Source organism: Myxocyprinus asiaticus, chromosome 31 (assembly GCF_019703515.2).
Source record: "Myxocyprinus asiaticus isolate MX2 ecotype Aquarium Trade chromosome 31, UBuf_Myxa_2, whole genome shotgun sequence".
In the NCBI taxonomy this organism is placed as follows: Eukaryota; Metazoa; Chordata; class Actinopteri; order Cypriniformes; family Catostomidae; genus Myxocyprinus; species Myxocyprinus asiaticus.
The window spans coordinates 24,473,918-24,498,693 of record NC_059374.1 but is presented as its reverse complement, the minus strand read 5'-3'; the positions used below and the strand labels follow the sequence as shown (position 1 = coordinate 24,498,693).

General features: G+C 38.9%; 2 protein-coding genes across 2 annotated transcripts in view; both read left to right on the top strand.

Annotated features, from left to right (window-relative positions):
• Positions 1–14,030, top strand: part of LOC127421727 (histone-lysine N-methyltransferase 2A-like) — a 53,857-nt gene extending 39,827 nt beyond the window's left edge. Inside the window, exons 18-35 of the mRNA XM_051664794.1 lie at positions 864–1,069; positions 1,279–1,379; positions 1,500–1,637; positions 1,807–1,965; positions 2,069–2,201; positions 2,291–2,369; positions 2,474–2,628; positions 2,719–2,871; positions 2,974–7,468; positions 7,578–7,646; positions 7,740–7,822; positions 7,904–8,065; positions 8,323–8,397; positions 8,517–8,691; positions 8,890–8,997; positions 9,096–9,179; positions 9,290–9,419; positions 9,533–14,030. Of these exons, the coding sequence (XP_051520754.1) occupies positions 864–1,069; positions 1,279–1,379; positions 1,500–1,637; positions 1,807–1,965; positions 2,069–2,201; positions 2,291–2,369; positions 2,474–2,628; positions 2,719–2,871; positions 2,974–7,468; positions 7,578–7,646; positions 7,740–7,822; positions 7,904–8,065; positions 8,323–8,397; positions 8,517–8,691; positions 8,890–8,997; positions 9,096–9,179; positions 9,290–9,419; positions 9,533–9,808 (6,781 nt within the window). The 3' untranslated portion in view covers positions 9,809–14,030. The remainder of the gene's footprint in view (positions 1–863; positions 1,070–1,278; positions 1,380–1,499; positions 1,638–1,806; positions 1,966–2,068; positions 2,202–2,290; positions 2,370–2,473; positions 2,629–2,718; positions 2,872–2,973; positions 7,469–7,577; positions 7,647–7,739; positions 7,823–7,903; positions 8,066–8,322; positions 8,398–8,516; positions 8,692–8,889; positions 8,998–9,095; positions 9,180–9,289; positions 9,420–9,532) is intronic.
• A 4,643-nt stretch (positions 14,031–18,673) lies between these two features.
• Positions 18,674–23,808, top strand: LOC127421734 (complement C1q tumor necrosis factor-related protein 5-like). The gene is made up of 3 exons (XM_051664802.1): positions 18,674–18,838; positions 22,206–22,441; positions 22,679–23,808. Exons 2-3 carry the CDS (start codon positions 22,216–22,218, stop codon positions 23,197–23,199), a joined length of 747 nt encoding a protein of 248 aa, XP_051520762.1. The 5' UTR covers positions 18,674–18,838; positions 22,206–22,215; the 3' UTR covers positions 23,200–23,808.
• Positions 23,809–24,776: the final 968 nt, after the last annotated feature.

Here is a 24,776-nt window from a genome sequence, read left to right as displayed (position 1 = left end):
GAGTAAATTATGGCAGAATTTTCATTTTTGGGTGAACTATACCTTTAATATGCAGTACACAAAACAAACTGAGATTTTCAAGATCTCAGTTTTTGAAATACAAATGAATATTGAGACAAATTAAGTTCTGAGCAAAAAAATATCGCCTTTCTGTATGTAGCCTGTATGGTCTAATTCCATTGTTTTAGGTCGGCTGGCAGTGTCACATTTCACATGGGTGCCTTGACAAGTCTTGCGGTTGGCCTTGGTTTGCTTGTTTGTAGAGTTTATTTTTTACCATGAATTATTAAAAGTAGTGCAAGGTTTTGTTTTGTGTGTGCCTGACATTGAATAATCTCTCTAAAAGGAATAGCTTACCCAAAACTGAAAATTCTGTTTCAAACATGAGACATTTTGAAAAATGTTTTCACTGCTCTTTTCTATACAACATCAGTTAATAGTGACCACAGCTGACAAGTTCCAAAAAGATTTTAAAAAAGCCACTGTAAAAGTAGTAAATATTACTCTTGTACTATATAAGTCTTCTGAAGTGATACGATAGCTTTGTGTGAGTAACAGACCGAACTATACATTGTTTTTCACTAATAATCATCTCCTTTGCAATAGCTCATAAAAGAGGATACTCTTCATTGTTACTATCGCCATTACCTTCTAATGTCTTTTATACTGTAACTTGCAGCAAATTTGGTGATTCAGTCTATATTTGATCTGTATTTAACAAAATAAATTTTTTAACCTTAATGCATATTAACCAAAGTAGATAACTTTGTCTTTATCCATATGTTGGGTAATCAGAGACTGATGTTATACGTACATCTAAGACATGATTAACTAGGCAGTGTTTTGTCTCTGTTCCTTAACAGTAGTGGACTACTTCCCAATGCTGTCCTGCCCCCTTCTTTGGATCACAACTATGCCCAGTGGCAGGAGAGGGAGGGTATAGCCAGGGCTGAGCAGCCTCTGCTCATGAAAAAGATCATCCCTGCTCCCCGGCCTAAAGCCTCTGGAGAGCTTGACTCTCTGATAGCCCCCACACCACCACCACCTCCACCACCCATGCAAATCCATGGTGAGAAACTCACTTTAAAGCATATATAACATATAGTCAATAGAATCTACCTGGCATGTTATGTTGTTTTAGTGGAGTTAAGTCAAAAAACACTTTTTTTGTGTAAGACAAATTTGATTGTTTAAAATAATGTTTCAGTCCAAACGGAGTTGTTATTGTTAGAGCATATATGTAGATAAGTTAAACAGGATTTTGTCTGTTGTGTTCAGATCTCAGTCATGAAGACAGCCCTGAACTCCCCCCTCCTCCTGGTGTCAGTGACAACAGACAGTGTGCACTTTGTCTAAATTATGGAGATGAAAATAAAAATGTGAGTAATCATCCACCAAAAAAAATTTATTTAAAAAGTACAGATGTGATTTTACAATTATTCCGTATTTCGATCATGTCCACTTATGAGGTGTTGTAACGCTGTATATCTATTTTTTAGGACTGTGGGAGACTGCTTTATATTGGCCAGAATGAGTGGACCCATGTGAATTGTGCACTTTGGTCAGCAGAGGTGTTTGAGGATGTCGACGGTTCTCTAAAAAATGTACATGTGGCAGTCACCCAAGGAAAACAGCTGGTACACATTCTAAGCCATATGCCATGTGTCATGTTTGTTCTTGTACTTCTAGTGCTATAATATAAAATTTATGTTATTCCTTGTTAATGAAATGCCTGCTAAAAGAGACTATAGGCAACTAGTCCCCCCCCCCCCCCCACCAAAATTAATGTATGATGCTTTTTCTCAGCGATGTGAGAATTGTCACAAACCTGGAGCCACAGTGAGTTGCTGCCTGACTTCCTGTGCCAGCAGCTACCACTTCATGTGTGCACGTCAGCAGCAGTGTGCCTTTTTAGAGGACAAGAAGGTTTACTGTCAGCATCATAGAGATCTGATAAAAGGCGAGGTAAGGACTTGTCCTAGTGTTTGTAAGCAAGTAATGCACTAATGATTTTGTTTGTGTTGTAGAGTGTTGGATTTATAATACATTACAAAATGTGTTTTTATAGGTGGTGCCGGATTCAGGCTTTGAGGTGACTCGGAGGATCCTTGTGGACTTCAGTCTGAGGGAATCAGAGGGAATCAGTCTGAGAAGGAAGTTTCTTAATGGGCTTGAACCAGACAACATCCACATGATGATAGGTCTGTATTTCTTTGCAGGGTGCTTGCAGTTGATAAATTATGAAAAAAGCATAACATCAAAACGAAACCCGTTTTGTTTTTCCATGCAGGGTCTATGACCATCGATTGTCTTGGCATGCTAACTGAGCTGTCAGATTGTGAGAGGAAGCTATTTCCTGTGGAATATCAGTAAGTTTAAGAAATAAAGTGTAATAATAAAGTCTAATAAAGTTAGTAAATAGATCAAATGTTTTTTTTTTTTTTTCATTTCATGCCTTTTTCTGTTTACCCAGATGCTCGAGGGTCTACTGGAGTACTCAAGATGCCCGTAAGCGCTGTGTCTATAAATGTAGAATTCTGGAATGCCGTCCCTCTGTGACAGAAACTGTCAGTAATTGCACTCAAGAGAACAACCGCACAGTTGCTCATAGTCCTCCACCTGTTTCAGGTAAGATGTAGTTGACATTTGGTATCTTTCTCATTTAAATATTTTTTGTTTTTGTTTTTGTTGAAGATTGATAATTTTGAAACATTTCAGCTGAAGTGGACACTGCTTTGCCTGGACTCACAGATTCCATTAAACCCCAGAATGTGCCTTCCACACCAAAACCGAGGGTTTATTTTAGGAACAGACACCCCAGCTACCCACCATGTCTTCATTCCCCCTCTAACAAACCACTTCCCTCCCCAGGTACCATTTACATATATTTTATATTGCTTTATCCCCCTGAAACAAATATATTTTGAAAGCTTTTGTGAACATTCTTTTTTTCCATTTTGTTTTTACCATTAGATGGTTTTAGCAGTTCCACCCATGAATTTGTGACTGTTGGGGACCCTCTGCTGAGCTCCAGTCTACGAAGCATCGGATCTCATAGGCACAGCACTTCCTCTGTGTACCTTCAGCCATCTAAGCAAAATATTTCCTCCTGTCCACAGGGAGGCACAGTATCCAGTAAGACAAGCAATCTGTCTATGCCCTTTCTGTCTACAGCCTCCAAGGAACCATTAGCCAGAGACACAAAAATGGGAAGAGCACCATCTGGAGACAGATCCCACAGTCGAGAGGCAAATACAGTAAACAGTGGGGCACAAAGTCGGCTCAGTTTTGGTTTCAAGGAAAGAATGGATGATAGTAGACAAGTAACCAAAAAGCAGTCTGAGGGTGAAAGTTTGAAATCATTGCAACCAGCTAGCGTAAGTCAGGTGTCACCACCTCTCGGTACTGCAGTTTTGACAGGACATCAGAGAGGAAGTGGCAGTCTGAAAACTGAGAAAGGGAAGCAAACCACAAAAGATACTGACCTACCAGCCGGAGTCACTTTTACATCTAGTCATCCACCTGCCACTCTTCCAAAAGACAAAACTAATCTAGTCAAGGAGGGAAATGTGACATCAGTGCCTGCATCAAAAGAAACAGGAAAGACTGGGTCTCCTCAATGGATTTACAGCAAAAGTGGAGGTAGGAAGTCCCATGACTATGTGTCTGGCCTAGCTACGGCAGCATCTATGAAGCCACTCTGGTCATCTGGTGCCAAGGTGGGTGAAGATGATGTAAAGCATGGCTTCCAGGCAAGTCCTGCCAACATTTCTAGTCATGGAACCCCAAGCACCAAAGAAAAACAGTCCAAAGTGAATGTGAGCAGGGATGTTTCAAAAGAGACTACTCAAAACAGAAACCCAGTTTTCAACAGCAATTCTAAAGGCAGTAATGTCAAAATACAAAGTCAAGGTCCACCTGCACACAACAGTAGCAATAAAGACACAGCACTGAGCAGTAATGCAGTTCCTGGCTCAGTAGAAGTTAATAAATGTGATCAGAAGGATGGGGAGAAGCCATTAAAGTTCAAAGAGAGATTTAGCTTTGAGAAAATGCATAGTTCAGCAGTGGAGGCAATTCAGCCAAAAGCAGGGGCAGAGAGAGGTATTAGACCACCACAGCTACACCCTAAATCAAGTAAGGAAGTTACTACAGTTGAGAAGAAATGTGCAGAGAGGTTGCCTCTAATTTCTCAGAAAATGGACCCTAATGGGACCAAAGTTGTCAGCATAACCCCCAACACAAACACATTTTCTTCCATTACTACTGGCACCCAGGGCCCACAAAGAAGGTCTTCTCGGGCAATGGTTTTCTCCCCATCTGCAAGCTCTGAAAGCTCTGAGTCAGACAGCCACATGCACCCCGATGATTCTGAGGAGCACCTAAAAAACCACCAGTGTGCTGATGATGGGGAGGACCACAACTTGGAGGATGAAGGCAGTGCTGACAAACACCATGAGGACGACAGTGACGGTTCGGCAGGTTCGGCAAAGCGCCGATACCCAAGGCGGAGTGCCCGTGCTCGATCTAACATGTTCTTTGGACTAACCCCTTTCTACGGTGTGCGATCATATGGTGAGGAAGACATACCCTTCTACAGCAGTGGGGAAATCTCAATGAAGAAGCGGACAGGGAGCAGCAAGCGCTCCGCTGAAGGACAAGTAGATGGGGCAGATGATATGAGCACATCTTCCTCAGCAGACAGTGGAGAGGATGAAGAGGGAGGAATTGGTTCAAATAAGGACGCGTATTATTACAACTTCACACGCACTATCATAAACCCAAACTCTAGTCTTCCACCTATTGCGGGTATTGATCAATGTTTAGGAAGAGGGTCACAGATCCACAGGTTCTTAAGAGATCAGGCAAAGGAGCAGGAAGATGAGAGTGATGAGGTGTCAACTGCAACCAAGAATTTGGAACTCCAACAAATTGGTCAGCTGGATGGTATTGACGATGGGTCTGAGAGTGACATCAGTATAAGCACCAGCAGCACAACCACTGCTACAACTTCATCCACACACAAAAGTTCTACCAAGAGGAGGGGCAGAGAAAGTCGGACAGAAAAATTAAGCATTGAATCAGGGAAAGAGGCAGAGAATACCACAAGTGGAGGGGGAGGAGGCTGTAACAGTCAAAACACTCGTAAAAACCAGAAAGATAATTGTCTTCCATTAGGGAGTGTGAAAACACAGGGACAAGACCCTCTTGAAACTCAGTTGACACTAACCACAGATCTCCTGAAGTCTGACTCTGATAACAACAACAGTGATGACTGTGGTAACATCCTACCCTCTGATATTATGGAGTTTGTGCTGAACACCCCCTCAATGCAGGCTTTAGGACAGCAGACAGAAGCTCCCTCTACGGAACCCTTCTCTTTAGATGAGAGTTATGGGGTGGATGTTAACCAAAGAAAGGACATGCTTTTTGAAGATTTCACTCAGCCACTGGCCAGTGCTGAACCTGTAGAGAGTGGGGTCAACACCTCCATTGCTGTAGAAGAGTCATATGGTCTTCCTCTTGAGCTGCCCTCTGACCTCTCTGTGCTAACAACTCGAAGTCCCACAGTAAATAACCAAAATCATGGCTCACTCATTTCTGAGACTTCAGAGCGCACCATGCTGACTCTGGCCACAGAGGAATCGGTAGAAGAAAAAAGTGAGAAGAAACAGAGAACAGGGTCCACTGCATCCAGTAAAAGCCCACAGGACTGTTGCAGAGACTCACAGGTTGCAGAAGGTCATATGACTCCAGAACATTTCATTCCTTCAGGCATTGATGGTGACCATATCACTAATCCAGGAGTAGTACCTGTGGGAGAGACAGGGAACCAAGATCTGACAAGAACTACTAGCACACCGGGTCTACCCAGCTCACCCACCCTGCCCCTCCAGAGTCAGAAGTTCATCCCTGCTGCCACAGTTAGCTCGGGACCCTCTCCGATTGCAAGCTCTGCTGTTCAAACGACAACCTCTCAATTGAAGCCTGGCTCAGAGAAACTGATAGTGCTAAACCAGCATCTGCAGCCACTCTATGTATTGCAGACCCTTCCCAATGGTGTAACTCAAAAGATCCAAATTGCACCATCTGTTAGTGGAACAGGTGTCATAAACACTAGTGCCCCTGTTTTGACGGGCATCAGTGCTGGCATCTCCACCTCTCAGTCCATTTTTCCTGCTGGTGGCAAAGGTTTAGTGCCTGTATCTCATCACCCACAAATCCATGCCTTCACGAGCACCACTCAGACAGGTTTCCAACCAGTTATTCCTAGCACCACATCAGGCCTCCTTATCGGAGTCCCCTCCCATGATCCCCAGATTGGCGTGACTGAGGCAGGACATAGGCATGATCATTCCCCTAGTGTTGCTATGGTATCTAGTGCCTCCTCCATCAACCCAAGTCCAACTATGCTACCCACTGGGCATGGCAAGAAACGGCCCATTTCTCGTCTTCAGTCTCATAAAAGCAAGAAACCAGCTCGTACAAAGAGCCAACCCACACTTGCTCCTTCAGATGTTGGGCCCAATATGACCCTCATAAACCTCTCACCTTCACAGATTGCTGCAGGAATCCCTGCACAGACAAGCCTGATGGAACTAGGAACAATAACCACGACTGCCACATCTCATCGCAAAATTCCCAACATCATAAAACGGCCGAAACCAGGGGTAATGTATATCGAACCTACTCTTCTACCACAACCTATGCCCATTTCAACCACAGCTCAGCCTGGAATGTTGGGACATGATTCCTCAACTCACCTGCTGCCATGCACTGTGTCAGGGCTCAACCCAAACCAGTCCGTTTTGAATGTGGTGTCGGTGCCTTCCAGTGCACCAGGAAACTTTTTGGGAGCAAGCTCTATATCACTGAGTGCCCCAAGCCTCATTAACTCTACTGAGATCACAGGACCTATAAGCAACCTTCTTATCAAAGCCAACCCTCACAACCTGGGCCTTCCAGAGCAACAGATGGTTCTTCATTCAGGAACACCCATGATGTCTCAGCTAACTAATCCTGTCCAGACATCCATCACCAGTAGCATCTGTGTTTTTCCTCCAAACCAAAGCATAAGCATGTCTGTCAACCAGCAGGTGGAGAAAGAGTGCAGTGTTCATCTTCAGCACACAGTCAGTCGGGTCTTGGCAGATAAAACCTTTGACCCAAATGCAAATTTGAGTGGTCAAGTGTCTTTTGCCCCTAATCCCATTGCTTCAGACCTGAACAAAGGCCATGTGGTTGGAGTACTCACTAAGAGCTCAAGAACATCTCCCATCTCTCGACCACCACATCAGCAGCAACACTTGAAATCAACTGCTGGAGCAACATCCACAGCTGTTGGTAAAGGAAAACAAAAGACCAAAAGGCCTCGGGGGAGCCCCGATAAGACCAGTGGAAAGAAGCATAAGGGGCATCATTCAGATACACCAACTGTTGATGCCTCTGCAATCCAGATCTTCCCAGGGTAAGAGCCTGACATTTTATATTGCATTTTGATTTATTTGGCTGGTCAAAGAAAACAAGTGTTTAAAATATATATTTAAAAAATATATTACAAATATGTTTACTTGTAGGGACCAAGAACTTTCATCACCTGAGCCAATGGATACAGGACAGTCTAATGAAACGGGTTCAAAAAAGAGGTACGCAAGTATAAATGTGAATCTCAATACGTTTTCATTTTACTTCATTTTATCTGACAAGTTTACTCTATCTATTTGTATGTTTGTTTACAGTGATTCTGCCACTATGACAGCTGAGTCCTCTGCTCTTAAACTTAAGACCATACACATTCATGATGAGAATCCAAAGACTGCAGGTGGGTGAAAAACAGATTTACACTTGCATTTATAAAGTTTCTTTCCCAAATATGTAACTGTTGATTTCCACATTGTTGCAGGACTGCCTGGTAAGGCTGATGGGAAAAGATCTGAAGCATTCTCAGTGGAAACACCTGATCAGAGGGACAATGGGAGAGACTCTTCTCTAGACTACAAGAAAGGTCTCATATTTGAAATCTGCAGTGATGATGGATTTCAGATTCGATGTGAAAGTATTGAGGGTAAGTGAGATCTTATTTATGATGTATAATGCTAATTTATTAACACTGGTATGAAGTATGGGGTTATTTTGTTAGATAAATATAAATAGGCCTTTACAAAGTCAGCAGTACTTTTCATTGTTATTTTCAAAGAAATAAAAGTCTGTTTAAAATTATAAGAGAGGCTCTTTGATTTGATGAGATTATAGATTTTTAATAAGCTCTGTCAGACCAGTTCAGTCAGTAATTTCCTATTGCAAATTCCTGTTCCTTTTCAGAGGCCTGGAAGTCCCTGACAGATAAGGTGCAAGAAGCTCGGTCGAATGCAAGACTTAAGGCACTTTCATTTGATGGTGAGAACATTCTTGAGTGTTTCTTTTAGTATACCTGAAATTGACCTGTCAATTGTTTTTACTGATCAAATACATTTTTGGAATCTCGTATTGTATATTCTACCATGTTTTTCTTTCAGGAGTGAATGGGTTGAAGATGCTGGGTGTGGTTCATGATGCTGTAGTGTTTCTGCTAGAGCAGCTATATGGAGCCAGGCATTGCCGAAACTATAGATTCCGCTTCCACAAACCTGAGGAGCCAGATGTCCCTCCAATCAACCCTCATGGATCTGCCCGTGCTGAGGTGTACCACAGGTATCTCTCAGGGCTGGATGACCTGTTCATTTTGTAGATCTCTGGATATCCTAAACCTTTCCACAATAAAGTTGATAATTGAAACTGCAAAAGACTGATCATTAGAAATGGGATGATGAATATTTTAGAAACCCATGCATAGCATGTTACTGAATATACTCTCTTCATCTGATTGTTGTAAATCAATTTCCATTGAAGGAGGTCAGTTCTGGACATGTTTAATTTCCTGGCATCCAAACACCGTCAGCCGCCTGAATACAACCCACAGGAGGAAAATGAGGAGGAGATGCAGCTAAAGTCTGCTCGGTAAGTCACTTTACAGATCCTTTACTACCCTCTTCTCATTTATGGACCAAAGCATCACAACATTTGGTGTTTTTTGGTTTTACCCTGCCTTACTACAGACGGGCCACCAGCATGGACCTGCCACTACCTGTAAGGTTCAGGCACTTAAAGACAACATCCAGGAAGACTGTAGGTGTCTACAGGTATGCAAGCTTTATATTTAAACCATAATTGTTTGGAATCTAAGCCAAAAAATTAGCCAAGATACCACCTTTGTTGCATACCATCTTAGACAACCATGTATCGTTCACAGATCAGCTATACACGGCAGAGGTCTGTTCTGCAGAAAGAATATTGATGCTGGAGAAATGGTGATAGAATATTCCGGAAATGTCATTCGCTCTGTCCTCACTGACAAGCGGGAGAAGTACTATGATGGCAAGGTAGAAACCTAATACATCTGCATCATACACCTAATACAATGGCCTATCAATGTAATTTATTTGAACATTTTGACCTCCAGCAGTGTTCATGCATTTTCATCTTTTTTTCTCAGGCAATTGGCTGCTACATGTTTTGTATCGATGACTATGAGGTGGTGGATGCCACCATGCATGGAAATGCAGCCCGTTTCATTAACCACTCCTGTGAGCCCAACTGTTACTCCCGCGTGGTCAACGTTGACAGTCAGAAGCACATTGTCATTTTCGCCATGCGCAAAATCTGTAGAGGCGAGGAGCTCACGTACGATTACAAGTTCCCTATTGAGGAACCAGGCAATAAGCTGCCTTGCAACTGTGGAGCAAAGAAGTGTCGCAAGTTCCTCAATTAACTCACGAGCTAAGACCAGTTGTGAAATGCTATCAAGAGTGTATACTTTCAAGGAAAGAGACATTTTAAATGTTTTTTTTGTTTTTTAATTGAAGCAGGCTCAGGTTATGAGAGGGTTAATGGTATTGTGCCTCTTAAGATTTGTTTGATTTTAAAAAAGGCAATTGAACAGATTCATTATGGGAAGGATGTCCTTTATTTCCCCTTAATCAATGCCCAATTTAAGAGATTAGTAACTTTTGTATATGATCTTTTATTTGTTTTTCTTTTGTTCTGTTTTAAGAAGGATATTGTGAACAATTGAAAATTTGTAATATTTAGAGTCTGGCCTGCCCTTACTTAAGGAGTGTGACAAATTACTGAAGAATTGCCACATCGTTCCATTTTACACCAAAGTGCAATTTTGTAAGGGAAAGATTGAATCCTTTTATTTTGATGAACTGCAATCAAAACATAACACTTTTTTTTTTAAGCCTGACCTGTTTAGACATCTCTCTCTTTTTGAATGTACATTTAAAGCCTTTATGGTGGTCTTTGCCAAGCTGGACCTGATTCTCTAAATGGAAGGCATTGTAAATATAATTTCAGAGATAATGGTGAGGGAAACACTAGGGGGAGCAGTGGTCCCAGGAATAGATCACTTGGAGAAATGAGTATACTTGTACTGTGTTTGAAGAATAGGCCGGCAAAGGGATTGTGGCCTTTAGGGGCTGGCTGGGCAGAGATCCTGGTGGACTGACAGCCAGTGGACCAGAGCAATTTCTGAAGTCTGGGGGGGACTACTTGTTTTTATTTACTATCCATTTTTATTGCAATTCAGATGGAAAGTAGCTAAATCTTGTATTGAAAATGAATTATAATTTGCATGTTTTAAGGCATTTTATGAAAGCTAGTAGGATTTAATTGTTCTTGGCCAAATGCTATAACCAATTTATTTATTGTGTCTCTGCGGTAGGGGGATTATTTCTCCCTAAGCTGTAGTTATGTACACAATACATGTTTATTTGAGGCAATTTGAAACTTGACAATTTTTTTTCTCTCTCTTGTGTCATTGACAAAGAAATATCATTTTTTAATATGTAAATAAAATGTATATTTTTCTATACAAAGGACTAAACAAAGCACTCATTGGTGAATGGCACTTAACAATGGTATTTATATTTTTAATAAAACGTATTTATTTTATCAGCATTTTTGTAGGAAATAGAGATTTACAACACTAATGCTTTGTCAGACATTTTTATAGCACTGTCTCAAAATATTTTTTTTTTTCGTTAGATTTTTTTGTTTTGTTTTGGGTTTTTTTTTTGTAGGCTGAATGTTTCTTTCTATTCCAAAGACTGAAGCAGTTACTGTTCCCACAGAGTGCGGTCCACCAGTGGCTCTCATTGCCAACCCATGTCAAGCATGGACATTTCAAAAATTTCAGAAAAGAGTGTAGGTTTAGTGAGCTATGAAGCATTTGAGGGAGGGCAGATCCTTTTTGAATTGACTCCCTCCTTTGTGCCAGCCTTAAAATCACATACAGGAAGGCCCGCCTTCCCCTAAAATGCCCTCTTGTGTTTTGTAAACTTAAGCGCATCTTCTCTGAAAGGGAAAAAGTGTGAAAGATGTATAAAATTGTTCTCTACCGTTCGAGCAACTGAAAAGTCCTAAAGTTTATTCCATATATTTTGTTATATCAAAATATTTTCGTAAAGATTGGTGAAATGCAAGGAATTCGCCACGGAGGCTATCCCATATAAACCTACTTTTAAAGCACTATATATATGGAGGAATGGAGGGCAGAGGCTTGGTCTTGTGCACTGAAGATCAGTCTTCTTCCCAGTCTTCTTCAACACATGTTGCCTTGACACTGCATGGACGCTCCAGCTAGCCATTCAGTCAGTGCACATTATGTGCTCGTATCATCTCACTCATTTCTCTTTTAAATGTAGACCCCCACCTCCTTACACTCGTCCCCATCTGTGCCCTTTTCAGGGCCAAAGCTGTGTTTGACCCTAATTCACCGAAACAGATGTGGTTTTATTATTTTGTGGATGCTCTATGGATTGTTCTTCCATGGTTCTTCCGTCTTTCAGATCAGATGTTTGGTGCCTTCTCAGTCAATTTCTTTGTTTATGGGTATACAATCCACTTGTAATTTGACCCTATTTTATTTTTTTAATGTAAAGCTACGATGCTTTTTCAAAGGATGCGGATGGGTATTGCAGAATACCTTGGGATCTGCACATGCCTCTAGATAAAGCTGCTTTGTGCAACTGTGGCTTCCTTAGAAAGCCCCCATCAAGGCCAGTTCCTTTTTGTTTCATTGCCTCGTAATTTTAACTCTAATACAAATGTATAATTTTTTTTTATTGGCCTCTGCAGACACCCCCTCCCCTCCCAGTTCTCACTGTGCCTAGGCTGCAATAATTTCGATATTTCCCAGCATTTCTCTGTTGACTATGGCACTGAAGATCAATAGAGTTCTGTACGTTGCCTCTGTGTTTTTGGCTGCTGTATCAATGCCTCGTGTTTGTATACATGGTTGTACTCATCAGTTCTTTATGGAATTGCGGTTTAGCCATCTTTTTCAGGGATACTTGGGGGGTGGGGGGTCTGCCTGACTTTACTCTTGCTCTGGCACCCCTGTTGAACAGGGATGTGTTAAACTCTGCAGCTTGGCCTTTGTTGAATGTATATTTTAATTTGCAATTTGTATGATTTTATTCTTTTTAATTGTTTTGTTTAAACATGAAAGGCTGGGAAGACACGGGACAGCTTTGTTTTTCATAAAATAAGGAGGATTATTCAGCAGTGGCAATCTTTGCAGGGTTATACAGAAGCTATTGCTCAGTCTAACAAAATAAGATTTTTATTTTATTAGTAATATATTTTTTTTTTTATTTTTTTTTTTTTTGGTAATGCAGTTACTTATCCTAAGGGCTTTGTAATAGACTCCTGCACAGACATCAACACAATTTCAGATGCTCCATAAACTGGTGTAACATACTCGGACAGTGTTTCAGAAACAGACATGCTCTGTTGTTTCTTGGACTTTACTCTCTTCCACACCACACAAGTGGTACCACACCTTCTCCTGTAATTCTGTTCTACAGTATATACAATATACATAGATATACATATATATATATATAAACTAAACGTGTATGAATAGTAACTTGTACTTCAATATCTACACAATATACGGAATGGGCAGACAAACCTAGTTACAGTAGCAAACAGCAACTTCATAATGGTTAATTACATTGTTCAGTGTATAATCTATAATGGTTTTGTGTTACAGATAAAGTTTAGAGTAACTAATGTGCAACGTTTTTAATATCAAGATCAAGAACCAGTTTTCCTGTGCCTGTGTATGCTCCCTCAAAAGAGCATTGCAGTTTTTTTTTTTTTTTTTTTGTTTGGAAAGGAGCGGTATTTATATTATGAAAAAAGTTCATGTAAATGTGGTTGTAAACTTTTAGAGCTTTGATGTTTTGTTTGCTTTTTGATGGTGTTGTCGGCTTTATTTTTACTCTTTGTACATTTTTAATAGTTTGTGGACATCAGGAAAAAAAAATGTCCTTGCCTAAACCCAGCCATGTCACCTATACCTCTCTCTACTATTAGAACTTAAGTTGTACTTTTCTTATGTGATGTTCTGTAATAAGTAATGGTAACCATTCTATTTATTTATTCCTGCAAACTTTGAAACCTCTCTAGATGTACACTGAGGTAAAGTGGTAAATTAAGCTCCCTCTGAGAGCAGGTGACAGTGCTTCCTGTTATTGGAAATGTATCATGGTTCACTTTGTACAGAAATGTGTTGTGGACCATCGGCTGTACTTTTTTAGGGAGTGAGAGCGGTTGGAGCCTGAAGAGGGAGAGATTTTAAATTGTTCCTTGTGGAGGAAGTTTTCCTTTGTCTTTACACACTTCCTTTCCCCTGCAACTTCAGGAGATCATGTGGATATTGATGCTGAGAGTTTAAGGGTTTTTATTTTTTTTATTTTTTTCTCTCCAAGTTGCCCCATCAGTGTTTTACGATTTTACAGAAAAATGAAGGAAAATTTGTTCATCTAAAATAGTCAACCACAAACTACTTAAGAATGAATGTATAATGAGGAAAAGAAATTGTACATAACTGTAAAAAGGAAAGTTTCTAATCATGTTTATTTTCTATGCACTTTTTTTATTTAAGTGATAGTTTAAATAATAAACATGTCTCGTTACTCAAACTTGATATCTTGTTTTTAATCTCATACAAACACACTGCTTCATCAAAATCAGTGGTTCTCACCCACTAGGGGGCCTCAGCAAACCTCCAACGGGGTCTCAAGATGACTTCAAGATAAGTTTATTTATATAGCACATTTCATACACAATGTAAAGTGCTTTACATATACATTTTAAAGAAAATACAAGATACATTAAAAAATAAAAACCAATTAAGAACATGAAATAAGAAAAAGTAAAATAAATGTGAAAAAATTTAAAATGAATAAGAAGACACATTGAGGAAAGGTTATATAAAAATAAAAAGAATAAAATAGAATAATTAAAATGAAAGAAAATCAAATAAACCAATCAATGAAATCAATAAGTGCAGCACAATGCTCAGTCTGAAAATGCACAGCTAAACAGATGTGTTTTCAGTCTGGATTTAAATGTGGCTACTGTTGGGCACATCTAACCTGTTCTGGAAGCTGGCTTCAGCTGCGGGTGGCATAATAGCTAAACACTGTCTCATCTTATTTTGAGTGAACCCACTGTATGTCTAACTGACTTGATCCTAATGATCTGAGAGGTCTGAAATAGCATATCTGAAATATATTTAGGTCCTAGGCTATTGAGCATTTTATAAATGAGTAATAATACTTTAAAATAAATTCTAAATGTAACTGGAAGCCAGTGTAAAGACTTGGCTTTTTTGATTTTTTGGTTCGGGTGAGAATCCTGGCAGCGGTATTCTGAATGAGCTGCAGGTGTCTAATGGTCTTTTTGGGAAGGCCAGTTAGGGGTCCATTGCAGTAGTCTACCCTACTGGTGATGAATGCATGAACAAGTTTCTCTAAGTCTTGACTGGATACAAAACATATAATTCTGGCTATAATTCATCTTTGAGATGATAGTGGGCTGATTTAGTTATTGCTTTGATGTGACTACTGAAACTAAGGTCTGACTCCAAAATGACACCAATATTTCTTTCTTGATTTTTTGTCTTTAGGCTCTTGGAGTCAAGGTATGTATTCACCTTTGGAATTTTGCCTTTGTTGCCAAATACAATGACCTCTGTCTTGTCATTGTTTAACTGAAGGAAGTTTTGGCACATCCAACTGTTAATTTCATCAATGCACTGGCACAGAGGGTCTATGGGGCTGTAGTCATTTGGCGATAGGGCTAGATAGATCTGGGTATCGTCTGCATACACTGTAAACCCTAATGCCCAAAATAATTAATTGTTTTGAGTAGGGAAAAATTAAATAATACAAATTAGTTCAAATAAATTAACCTTGATGAGTATTTAGAACTTTCTCTTTCTTTTGAGTTCACAAAATTTACACCTTTTAAGTAACCTGAATTGTTTAATGTTTTGAGTTTAATGAACTTGTCTCTTTAAATTTAGAGAAACTTAAATTGACCGGTTGATAGGTTGAGGACACTACATTATTAGATTGTTCAGCAGTATATTGATATATTTGTTGAGTAATTACTATGCTAATTATAGCACGGTTTATCCCATTCAGCATATGCTAACATTCACTGTATCAGATTGTTCTAGCTAGTACTAGCTAGATTCCCTCTACTTGACATATTTAAGTTGTGCCAACATGGTGCTATTAAGTTCAGCCAAAGAGTTAAAGTACCACTAAAATGCATGAGTTAGCTTATTCAATATTTTAAGTTAAGAAAAAAATCAACATGCATGTGTAGTACAAAATCAAAATTTGACAGTTCTGCTGACTTAAACTTGTAATTTATCAATTTAAAAAATGTAATGGAACTGATTACCTCAAATATTCTGCTAACTTATTCGGGTTTACAGTGTAGCTATGGTATTCAATTTGGTTCTTTTTCGTAATTTGGCCTAGTGGGAGCATATACAGGTTGAACAGGAGCGGTGCAAAAATTGAGCCTTGTGGGACTTTGCACGTCATGGATGTCCACCCAGATTTATAGTTGCCTATGTTCACATAGTAACTCCTACCTTCTAGATATGACATGAACCAGCTGTGGACCATCCCTGAGAGCTATACCCAGTTTTCCAATCTGTCAAGGAGAATGTTGTGGTTAACAGTGTCAAAAGCAGGACTGAGATTAAGAATTTGTTCAGCTGATTGAAAACAACCTTTTCAATGATTTTGCCAATGAAAGAAAGATTTGAAATTGGTTTGCAGTTGTTCAGTATTGAGTTATCTAGATTGTTCTTTTTAAGAAGGGGCTTGACAACTGCAGTTTTCAGAGACTTCGGAAATGTGCCTGAAAGGAGTGACGCATTTACTAATTCTAACAAATCTTTTTCCAGACAGTTAAACACATTTATGAAAAATGTTGTGGGGGAGTGTGTCAAGACAGCAGGTTGAAGTTTTAAGATGCTGTACTATTTCTTCCAGGGTTTTGCCATCAATTTCCTCAAAATCAGACATAGTGACTAATTTCTGAAGTTTTTGTGGTGGGTGCTGTCTGACCTCAGTGCAACATGAGGACGAGTTAATCGCCATTCTAATATCATTGATCTTCTTCATGAAAAAAAATACAAACTTGTTGCATTTTCTGTCAGAGAGCATTTCAAGGGCAACCTGTGTTGGGGGGTTTGTTAGTCTCTCTACAGTATCAAAAAGAGTGCGGTTGTTGTTTATATTGCTGTTAATAATGTTTGAGAAGAAGGTCTGCCTAGCTGTGCCTTATTCCAAATTGAAAGCATGAAGGCTGTCTTTATAGATATTATAATGGACTTCAAGTTCTTTTTTCCACCACATTCGTTCTGCTTTCCTGCATTTTCTTTTCATGTTTTGCACTGCTGTTGTGTTTCTCTAAGGTGCTTTATGCCTGCCAGTGATCGTCCGGACCTTTACAGGAGCAATGCCATCAATAGCATTTTTAACTTTTGAGTTAAAGTTATCGAGGAGACCATGAACACAGTCTGCGGATATACTTGGTTTCAAAGACATAACCTTAATCAGTTGCACACTTGTGTTCTCATTTATGTACCTCTTTTTAACAGAGTTCAGTGGCAGAGTTTTGACAGAGTTCAGTGGCAGGAGAAATCAATATTTCAAAGAAAATACAGAAATGGTCAGATTGCGCAACATCCTTAATAATAGTGGACAAAATGTCCAGACCCTTGCTAATGAGCAGATCAAGAGTATGTCCACGATTGTGTGTGGGTCCATCTACATGTTGATTCAGATCAGAAGTGTTTAAAACTATTTTGAGTTCTTTGGCAGTGCTGTATTCAGCATTATCTGTATGAATGTTGAAATCCCCAGAAGTAACAAAACAGTCCAATTCAGAGGAAGTTGTTGATAACAGTTCTGTAAAATCATCAATAAAGCCAGGAGAGTATTTTGGAGGCCTATAAATAATTATAAATAGAATGCATGGAGCACCTTTTAGTACAATAGATATTCAAAGGTCAAGTAATCACCAAGTGAAGCTTGCATTGAAAGAAATCTTTAAATATTGCTGCTAATTCAGATGATTAAAAATAAGTTGTATTAAAATATGATATGATAACATCATTTAAATGCTGAAATTAGTTAAAATCATGATGCAGGCCTACAACATATAAACTGATATTCGCTGCAACGTCTGTAATAGAAAATTAATTGTGATAAGTATTTTCTATTTACACTCCTAGCTTCGAAAATTGTCTTGGATAATGGAAGGGCCACAGAGTCAAAACGACGACACAACACATTTTTATCTTTGACAGTTGTCAAAGCACCCCCAAAACCATCTTACCTACACATGGGAAAAGCTAGGTATAATTAAGCGATATTACACTCCCTGTTCCAATGGAACAGCTAATTTTGTTGGGTTTACACAATTCAACTAGGTTCTTACTACATATAGTGTTTGTGTTGAGATTACACAGTAATATCAAGTTAAGAGAACTAATTTCAAACATGTGGAACCACTATCCACGACTAAATCAAGTTCAGCCAAAGAGCTATTTTTTGAGTGTTGAGCCTTTAGACTTTGGGAATTACAAGGCTAGAGAAGTGTTCTAAATAGGCATGGATACCCCTAATGAGGAATCATTGCCCTAAAAGTAACAAAGTAACCAGAACCATGTGTTTTTATATTGCCACCCATAATATAACCAGCACACCCCCAGCGCATTCATTCACGCCTGTGAGCAAATTTTAACTTCTCATTTAAACGGATTGCGGAATAACCTTTTTTAATCGCAAAAAGTACTTTTGTATTTAAAAGTATTTCGATGTGACTGAATTCAAAGGAATAATTTACCTAAAGTGGCCATGCCACATGATCATTGACATAAGAGCAAAGATATGTCAGTTTTTCTTTTATGTAAACATTTTCTGTTTGTTTAAAAAAAGGATGCTCTGTAATCATTCTTTGTCTTCAATAGTTAAATATCCAAGTTGACCACAGGTCTCTTATCCCTGAATTTTTATTTTTGCAAAGTCACCACAATAAAACAGCATTCTTTCATTGTTAACCTCAAACTAATTAAATACAGATGAAGCGACTCTACCAGACTGTGCACTGGCGCCCAAGACCCCATCTATAACCTTCTACTGTATCAGATATTGTTTACACTTAGAAAAGTTGGACAAGCTACAAACATTTAGTTTTCGTCCCTTGGATGCTCTCTCCTTCCCCCTCCCCATCTCCTCGTTTCACAGCCTCCCTCTTTCTATGTGGCTTCCAACGGCTTGCCATTTCCTCTGAAGAATAGGAGTGCTCATTCTTTCCCAGACGCCTTGGACAGCAAATAAAAAGAGAAATTTCACTGCTCATTTCTCTTTTGCCTAGTCAAGATTGTCAATCCAGTGAAGCTTCAGAAATCTAAATGGTGAGTTTTATTCTTTAGATAATACTGCAAAACGTTTGACATTATAGGTCTGACACAGAGGACTTTTTGGTTTTTGTTGTTATAGACAAATTCCTCACAATTCCTGCCATCTAGGCACTTTAGAAGCAAATATAACTATGTATTATTTCATATTTCTACCAATGATGTGCTTTAATGTGCAATAGCACTATTGTTGAGACTTGAAATGGAAAGATGGATCTTATGTAACTGCATGTGACAGAATTGTTTTGACCAGAGTATTTGTTATTGCTGCTTATTCATGATCTTCTAATTTTTGTCAATTACTTAATGACAATTTGTTAATGAGACATTCACAATTCTGAAGGCAAATAATATATGACCTTTCTTCCACCTTTCTTTATACTAAATTATATGATTAATTTCTATTTGAGACCCATTTATAATGCTTTGCAGTTTTGAGATAATAACAACAGAAGAAAGCCAAACCTTGCTATAAATCATTACAGTGTTTTATTTGAAGTACAGTGTTAATGTGGCAGTGGTCTTATGTGAGTTTTTTTTTTATTTATTTTTTTTAGTTTTATATATATATATATATATATATATATTTATGACTTTCTTCCATGATACACAAAAGGAGATGTTAGGCAGAATGTTTGGGACTGACTCAGTCGACATTCACTTTCATTGACTCTTTTTCTATACACTGAAATTGAGTATTGTCTAAAGCTGCCAGTCCCTAACATTCTGCTTAACATTTATTTTTGTGTTCCATGGAAGAAAGAAAGTAATACTGTCTTGGAACGACATGAGGGTAACTAAATGGCAGAATTTCCATTTTTGGGTGAACTATTCCTTTAACAGCTCATGCTGGTATAAGGCTGCAATAATAAAGACTGTGAAACATATGTGAATGAGTGATAATCTCACTGAGTTTTGTTTGCAGATCAGTCTGGCAAATTGTCACTAGCATTTGTTCTGTGTTCCTTGGCAGTCATTCCTCTTTACTTAAAGGGATAGTTCACCCAAAAATAAAAATTCTCTCTCATCATTTACTCACCCTCATGCCATTTCAAATATGTATGAGTTTCTTACTTCAGCAGAACACAAATGAAGATTTTTAGAAGAATATCTCAGCTCTGTATGTCCATACAATGCAAGTAAATGGTTCCAGAACTTTGAAGCTCCTAAAAGCACATAAAGGCAGTTTAAAATTAATCCATATGACTCCAGTGATTAAATCCATGTCTTCAGAAGTGATATGATAGGTGTGGTTGAGAAACGGATCAATATTTAGGTAATTTTTTACTATACATTTTCCTCCCTGCCCAGTAGGTGGCGATATGCACGAAGAATACGAATTGCCCTAAACAAAAGAACAAGAATGTGGAAGTGAAAGTGAAAGTGAAAGTGGAGATTTATGGTAAAAAAGGACTCTGTTCATTGGATTGGATTGATCTGTTTCTAACCCACACCTATCATATCACTTCTGAAGATATAGATTTAACCACTGAAATCGTATGGATTACTTTTATGCTGCCTTTATATGCTTTTTGGACCTTCAAAGTAATAGAAATCATACACATCTTGAATATGATGAGGGTGAGTAAATGATGAGGGAATTTTCATTTCTGGGTGAACTATCCCTTTAAGCATCAAGCTGCTCCAAGCACTCAGGACCAAATACAAAAACACTGTCCTGGGAGATAACAAGAAACTGTCCAGATGTCTTAGGACAGATATCCTGAAATGAAGAAACTTGTGTTTTAACTAACTGATCCTGCAGCCTTTAAAAGAATGCTTTGGTGGTCTGGTTACATTTCTCAATGTAAGGCATCAGCAGTTTCTTAACTTTTATATGAAACAGCTGTTTGAAAGATGGCAGACTTGCAAAGAAACCTGCTGATTTACAGCAAGACATAAAGTCTTGCACATGCTCAGTTCCAGGCAGGATAACGAGAGCTGACAAGTCCATGAATACTTCCTGCTTTAAAGACGGTGTGTGTTTGCAGCCTGATTATGCTGCCTGTCTTAAGCACCTCACTACTTATTACGGTGCTTTGTTAGCACATTCCGTGTTTTTAACTGTTCATCCACTGACTGTAAACAGATGTTTAAAATCCCTCAGTGAAAATGTAGACTATTTAATAAGCTATAACAGCTATATTAGGACTGTTACTGTTTCTGCATATGCTATTATGATGTACTATCATATTTCCCTTGGCATGCTCACCTTGTTAACGGAGAGGTGAGATCATACAACTCTTAGTGTTGTGCTTTACTGCTTTTCACATTATCTGCAGACTACATACCGCAGCTCTATTTTCAGCCTTAATGATGCTGAAATCATCTCGAAACAAGCAACGATTATGAGAGCACATTATGTGTTCTGTTAAAGGGACAGTAAAGGGACATGTGCCACAAGTTTACTCACCCTGATGTCATTCCAAACCTGTTTTAGTTATTTTTTTTCCGAATTGAACACCAAAAGAGAAGTTTTCAACCTAGTCTTATAGAATCACATTACTATACCTACATTTTATGTGCCTCGTATTGTACATATTGTGACAGTTTCCTGGTAAAATAAACAATAAACACTTTTATTCACTTTCACACTAATCGTGAGTAAAAGGGCAGATTATCAGTTTATGAAAACGTACTTTTCAGCAGTAGCCTTACTGATAAAGCGTTGTACTTGCGATGCAAATGATTAGCACGTGAATCGGCACAGAAGCACCACAAAATGATGTGATTTCTCCAGCAATTACGTTTTTCATGTCACATTTGCTTTTCTGACACTATTGGTTACGTGTAGGATTAAGGTTTAGGGTAAGGAGGTATGTTTTGTTGATTTAAACCTCTGTTTGGGAGACAATTTAACTCTCGTTTAGCGCCACATAGTGGACATTTCACCTCCAAACTGCCGTGATATGAGTATTTCATTTTGCAAAAATGACACCACAGTCACATAATTTTCATGAGATCAGGCTGGAAGTTTTAGCAGAATGTCGGAGCTGCTCTCTGCCGTACAATGGAAGTGGGATGTTAAGCTCCAAAGAGGAACAAAAAGCATTAGAAAAGCAGTCTATTCAATGCATTTGCATTAGTTCAAGTCTTTTAAAGCTATATGATAGCTTTGTGTGAAGAACAAATACATTTAAGTTGTCATTCACTGAATATCTGGCTTGACAGATTTGATCACCATTCACTTTCATTATATGGAAAAGAGCAGCTTGAACATTCTGTTATAAATATTTCTTTTTGTGTTCAATGGAAGAAAAAAACATTATGGGTTTTCTAAAGGAATGAGGGTATTTAAATTTTTGGGTGAAATATCACCACCCCCCCACACATCACATACTAATAACTTTCTTTTTTTCCACAGACTGAAAGCAATGACATCTCTGCAGACGTGGCCTCTTACCTTCCTGCTTGTTATTGCAGTACATTGTTCTAACTCACTAGAAGACAATCAGATCCCCAGTTTGTGCACAGGCAGCCCAGGTATCCCAGGATCTCCCGGGTTGCATGGCAGCCCTGGTCAGCCTGGCAGGGATGGGCGAGATGGGCGTGATGCACAACCAGGAGAGAAAGGGGAAAAAGGCGACAGAGGAGAGCCAGGTACAAAAGCACCAACCTCACTGATATTCTTCACTTCTCTATTTAAAGTATTTAAAGCTGAAGTGTCATTTATTCAAATACTTTCCTCTATTCCAGCTTAATCTGCAGAGACAACTTTGCAGAAACCTGTTTGAAAACAGTCATAATTTTTGCAATGGTGACACTAGTGATGCAGAAATTACACACTTCACCTTCAATAGTATAATATGATAATACCATTGTGTTTATAATTCACAGGTCATTCAGGCGAGAGGGGCCTTTCAGGAGACCGAGGGGATCCAGGGGAAAAAGGAGAGAGAGGAACCCCGGGCGAGTGTGCGGTGGCCCCCAAATCAGCTTTTAGTGCCAAGCTCTCTGAGGCCCGGACTACGCCGCTGGCAGTAGGGGATGCTGTGCGATTTGACAAGGTGGTTCTGAATGAGCAGGGGGATTATAATCCTGAGACTGGACGTTTCACCTGCAGAGTGCCAGGTGTTTATTACTTTGCCGTCCACGCCACAGTCTACCGCTCCAGCTTGCAGTTTGACCTCATAAAGAATGGACACACAGTGGCCTCCTACTTTCAGTTCTTTGGGAACTGGTCCAAACCAGCCTCACTGTCTGGAGGAACATTAGTGCACTTGATTCCAGGAGATCAGGTGTGGGTGCAGATGGCCCTGGGCGAGTACACAGGCTTTTACTCTAGCTCTAAGACAGACAGCACTTTCACTGGTTTCCTAGTGTACTCAGACTGGAAAAACTCTGCTGTTTTTGCATAGATTCAAAGGGTTGATTCACCCAAAATGCAAATTTTCTTGTTATTAACTCACCTTTATTTTGTTCCAAACCCATATGACTTTCGTTCTTCTGTGGAACACAAAAGGAGATGTTAGACAGAATGTTAGACCACCATTCACTTTCATTGTATGGAAAAAAAAAGAGTCAATGAAAGTGAGTGGTGACTGAGACTAACATTCTGCCTAACATCTCCTTTTGTGTTCCACAGAAAAAAGAAAATCAGACAAGTTTGGAACAACATGAGGGTGAGTTAATAATGAAAATAATGAGGTGAATTATCCCTTTAAAGCAAACCACACCTAGATTTCTGTCTGTCTCAGAAAAAAATATTGTCATAGATAAGACAAATGCCTTTTTGGTCTTGACTGCAACAGCTCTCTTCCTTTTCATCCAAGTCAAAATATACTTAGCATTACACAGATCAGATGATACTGCTCTATACAGATTTAATACAAATAAAAAACATTCCACTGTTTTGAAAGAAAATGTTTATTCTGGTGGCAGGCACAATATTTTGTGAAAAAGCATAATAAAATACATTTGAACACTCTTCTGGAATATGAGTTCAATAAAAATGATACACATTATTACCCAATTTGTCATGAAATGTGTTTTTACAGGGAAAATTAATTTCTGCTGCACAGCTTGACTAGGAGCTGTGGTTTCAGGGTGCATTTAAGGCCAATAAACATGGGGAAATATAAAATGTGACACTGTATGACTGGTGTTTTAGCATTTAAAGGGATAGTTCATGCAAAAATGTGCATTTTCTCATTTACTCACCCTCATGCCATCCCAGATGTGTATGACTTTCTTTCTTTTGCAGAACACAAATGAAGATTTTTAGAGGAATATCTCAGCACTGTAGGTCCATACAATGTAAGTGAATGGTGACCAGACCTTTCAAGCATCAAAAAGCACATAAAGACAGCATTAAAATAATCCATATGACTCGAGTGGTTAAATCCATGTCTTCAGAAACGATATGATAGGTGTGGGTGAAAAAACAGATCAATATTTAAATACTTTTTCCACTATAAATCTCCACTTTCACTTTCAGATTTATAGTAAAAACAGATTAAAATATTGATCTATTTCTCACTCAAAGTGATTGCATTAATTTAGAATACTATTATTAAACCACTGGAGTCATATGAATTACCTTTATGCTGCCTTTATATGATTTTTGGAGCTTCAAAGTTCTGGCCACCGTTCACTTGCATTAAAAGAACCTACAGAGCTGAGATATTCTTCTAAAAATCATTGTTTGTGTTCAGTAGAAGAAAGCAAGTTGTACACATCTGGGATGGCATGAAGAGAATAAATTATGAGATCATTTACATTTTTTTATCCCTTTAAGATAACAATATATTTGCAGCAGACAGTCCAAACTCCACTGTTTGTGTTTGGCAGCTTCTGTATGTTGAGTCACAGAGACATCTTGTCATCAAGCCCAGTTTTACAGACTCCAAGATGTAACAACCTATTTCCATAACACAGACAAGACCTTCTGCTTCTTTCTCACTCTCTTTATCCCTTTCTCCTGCTTTTCTGTTTT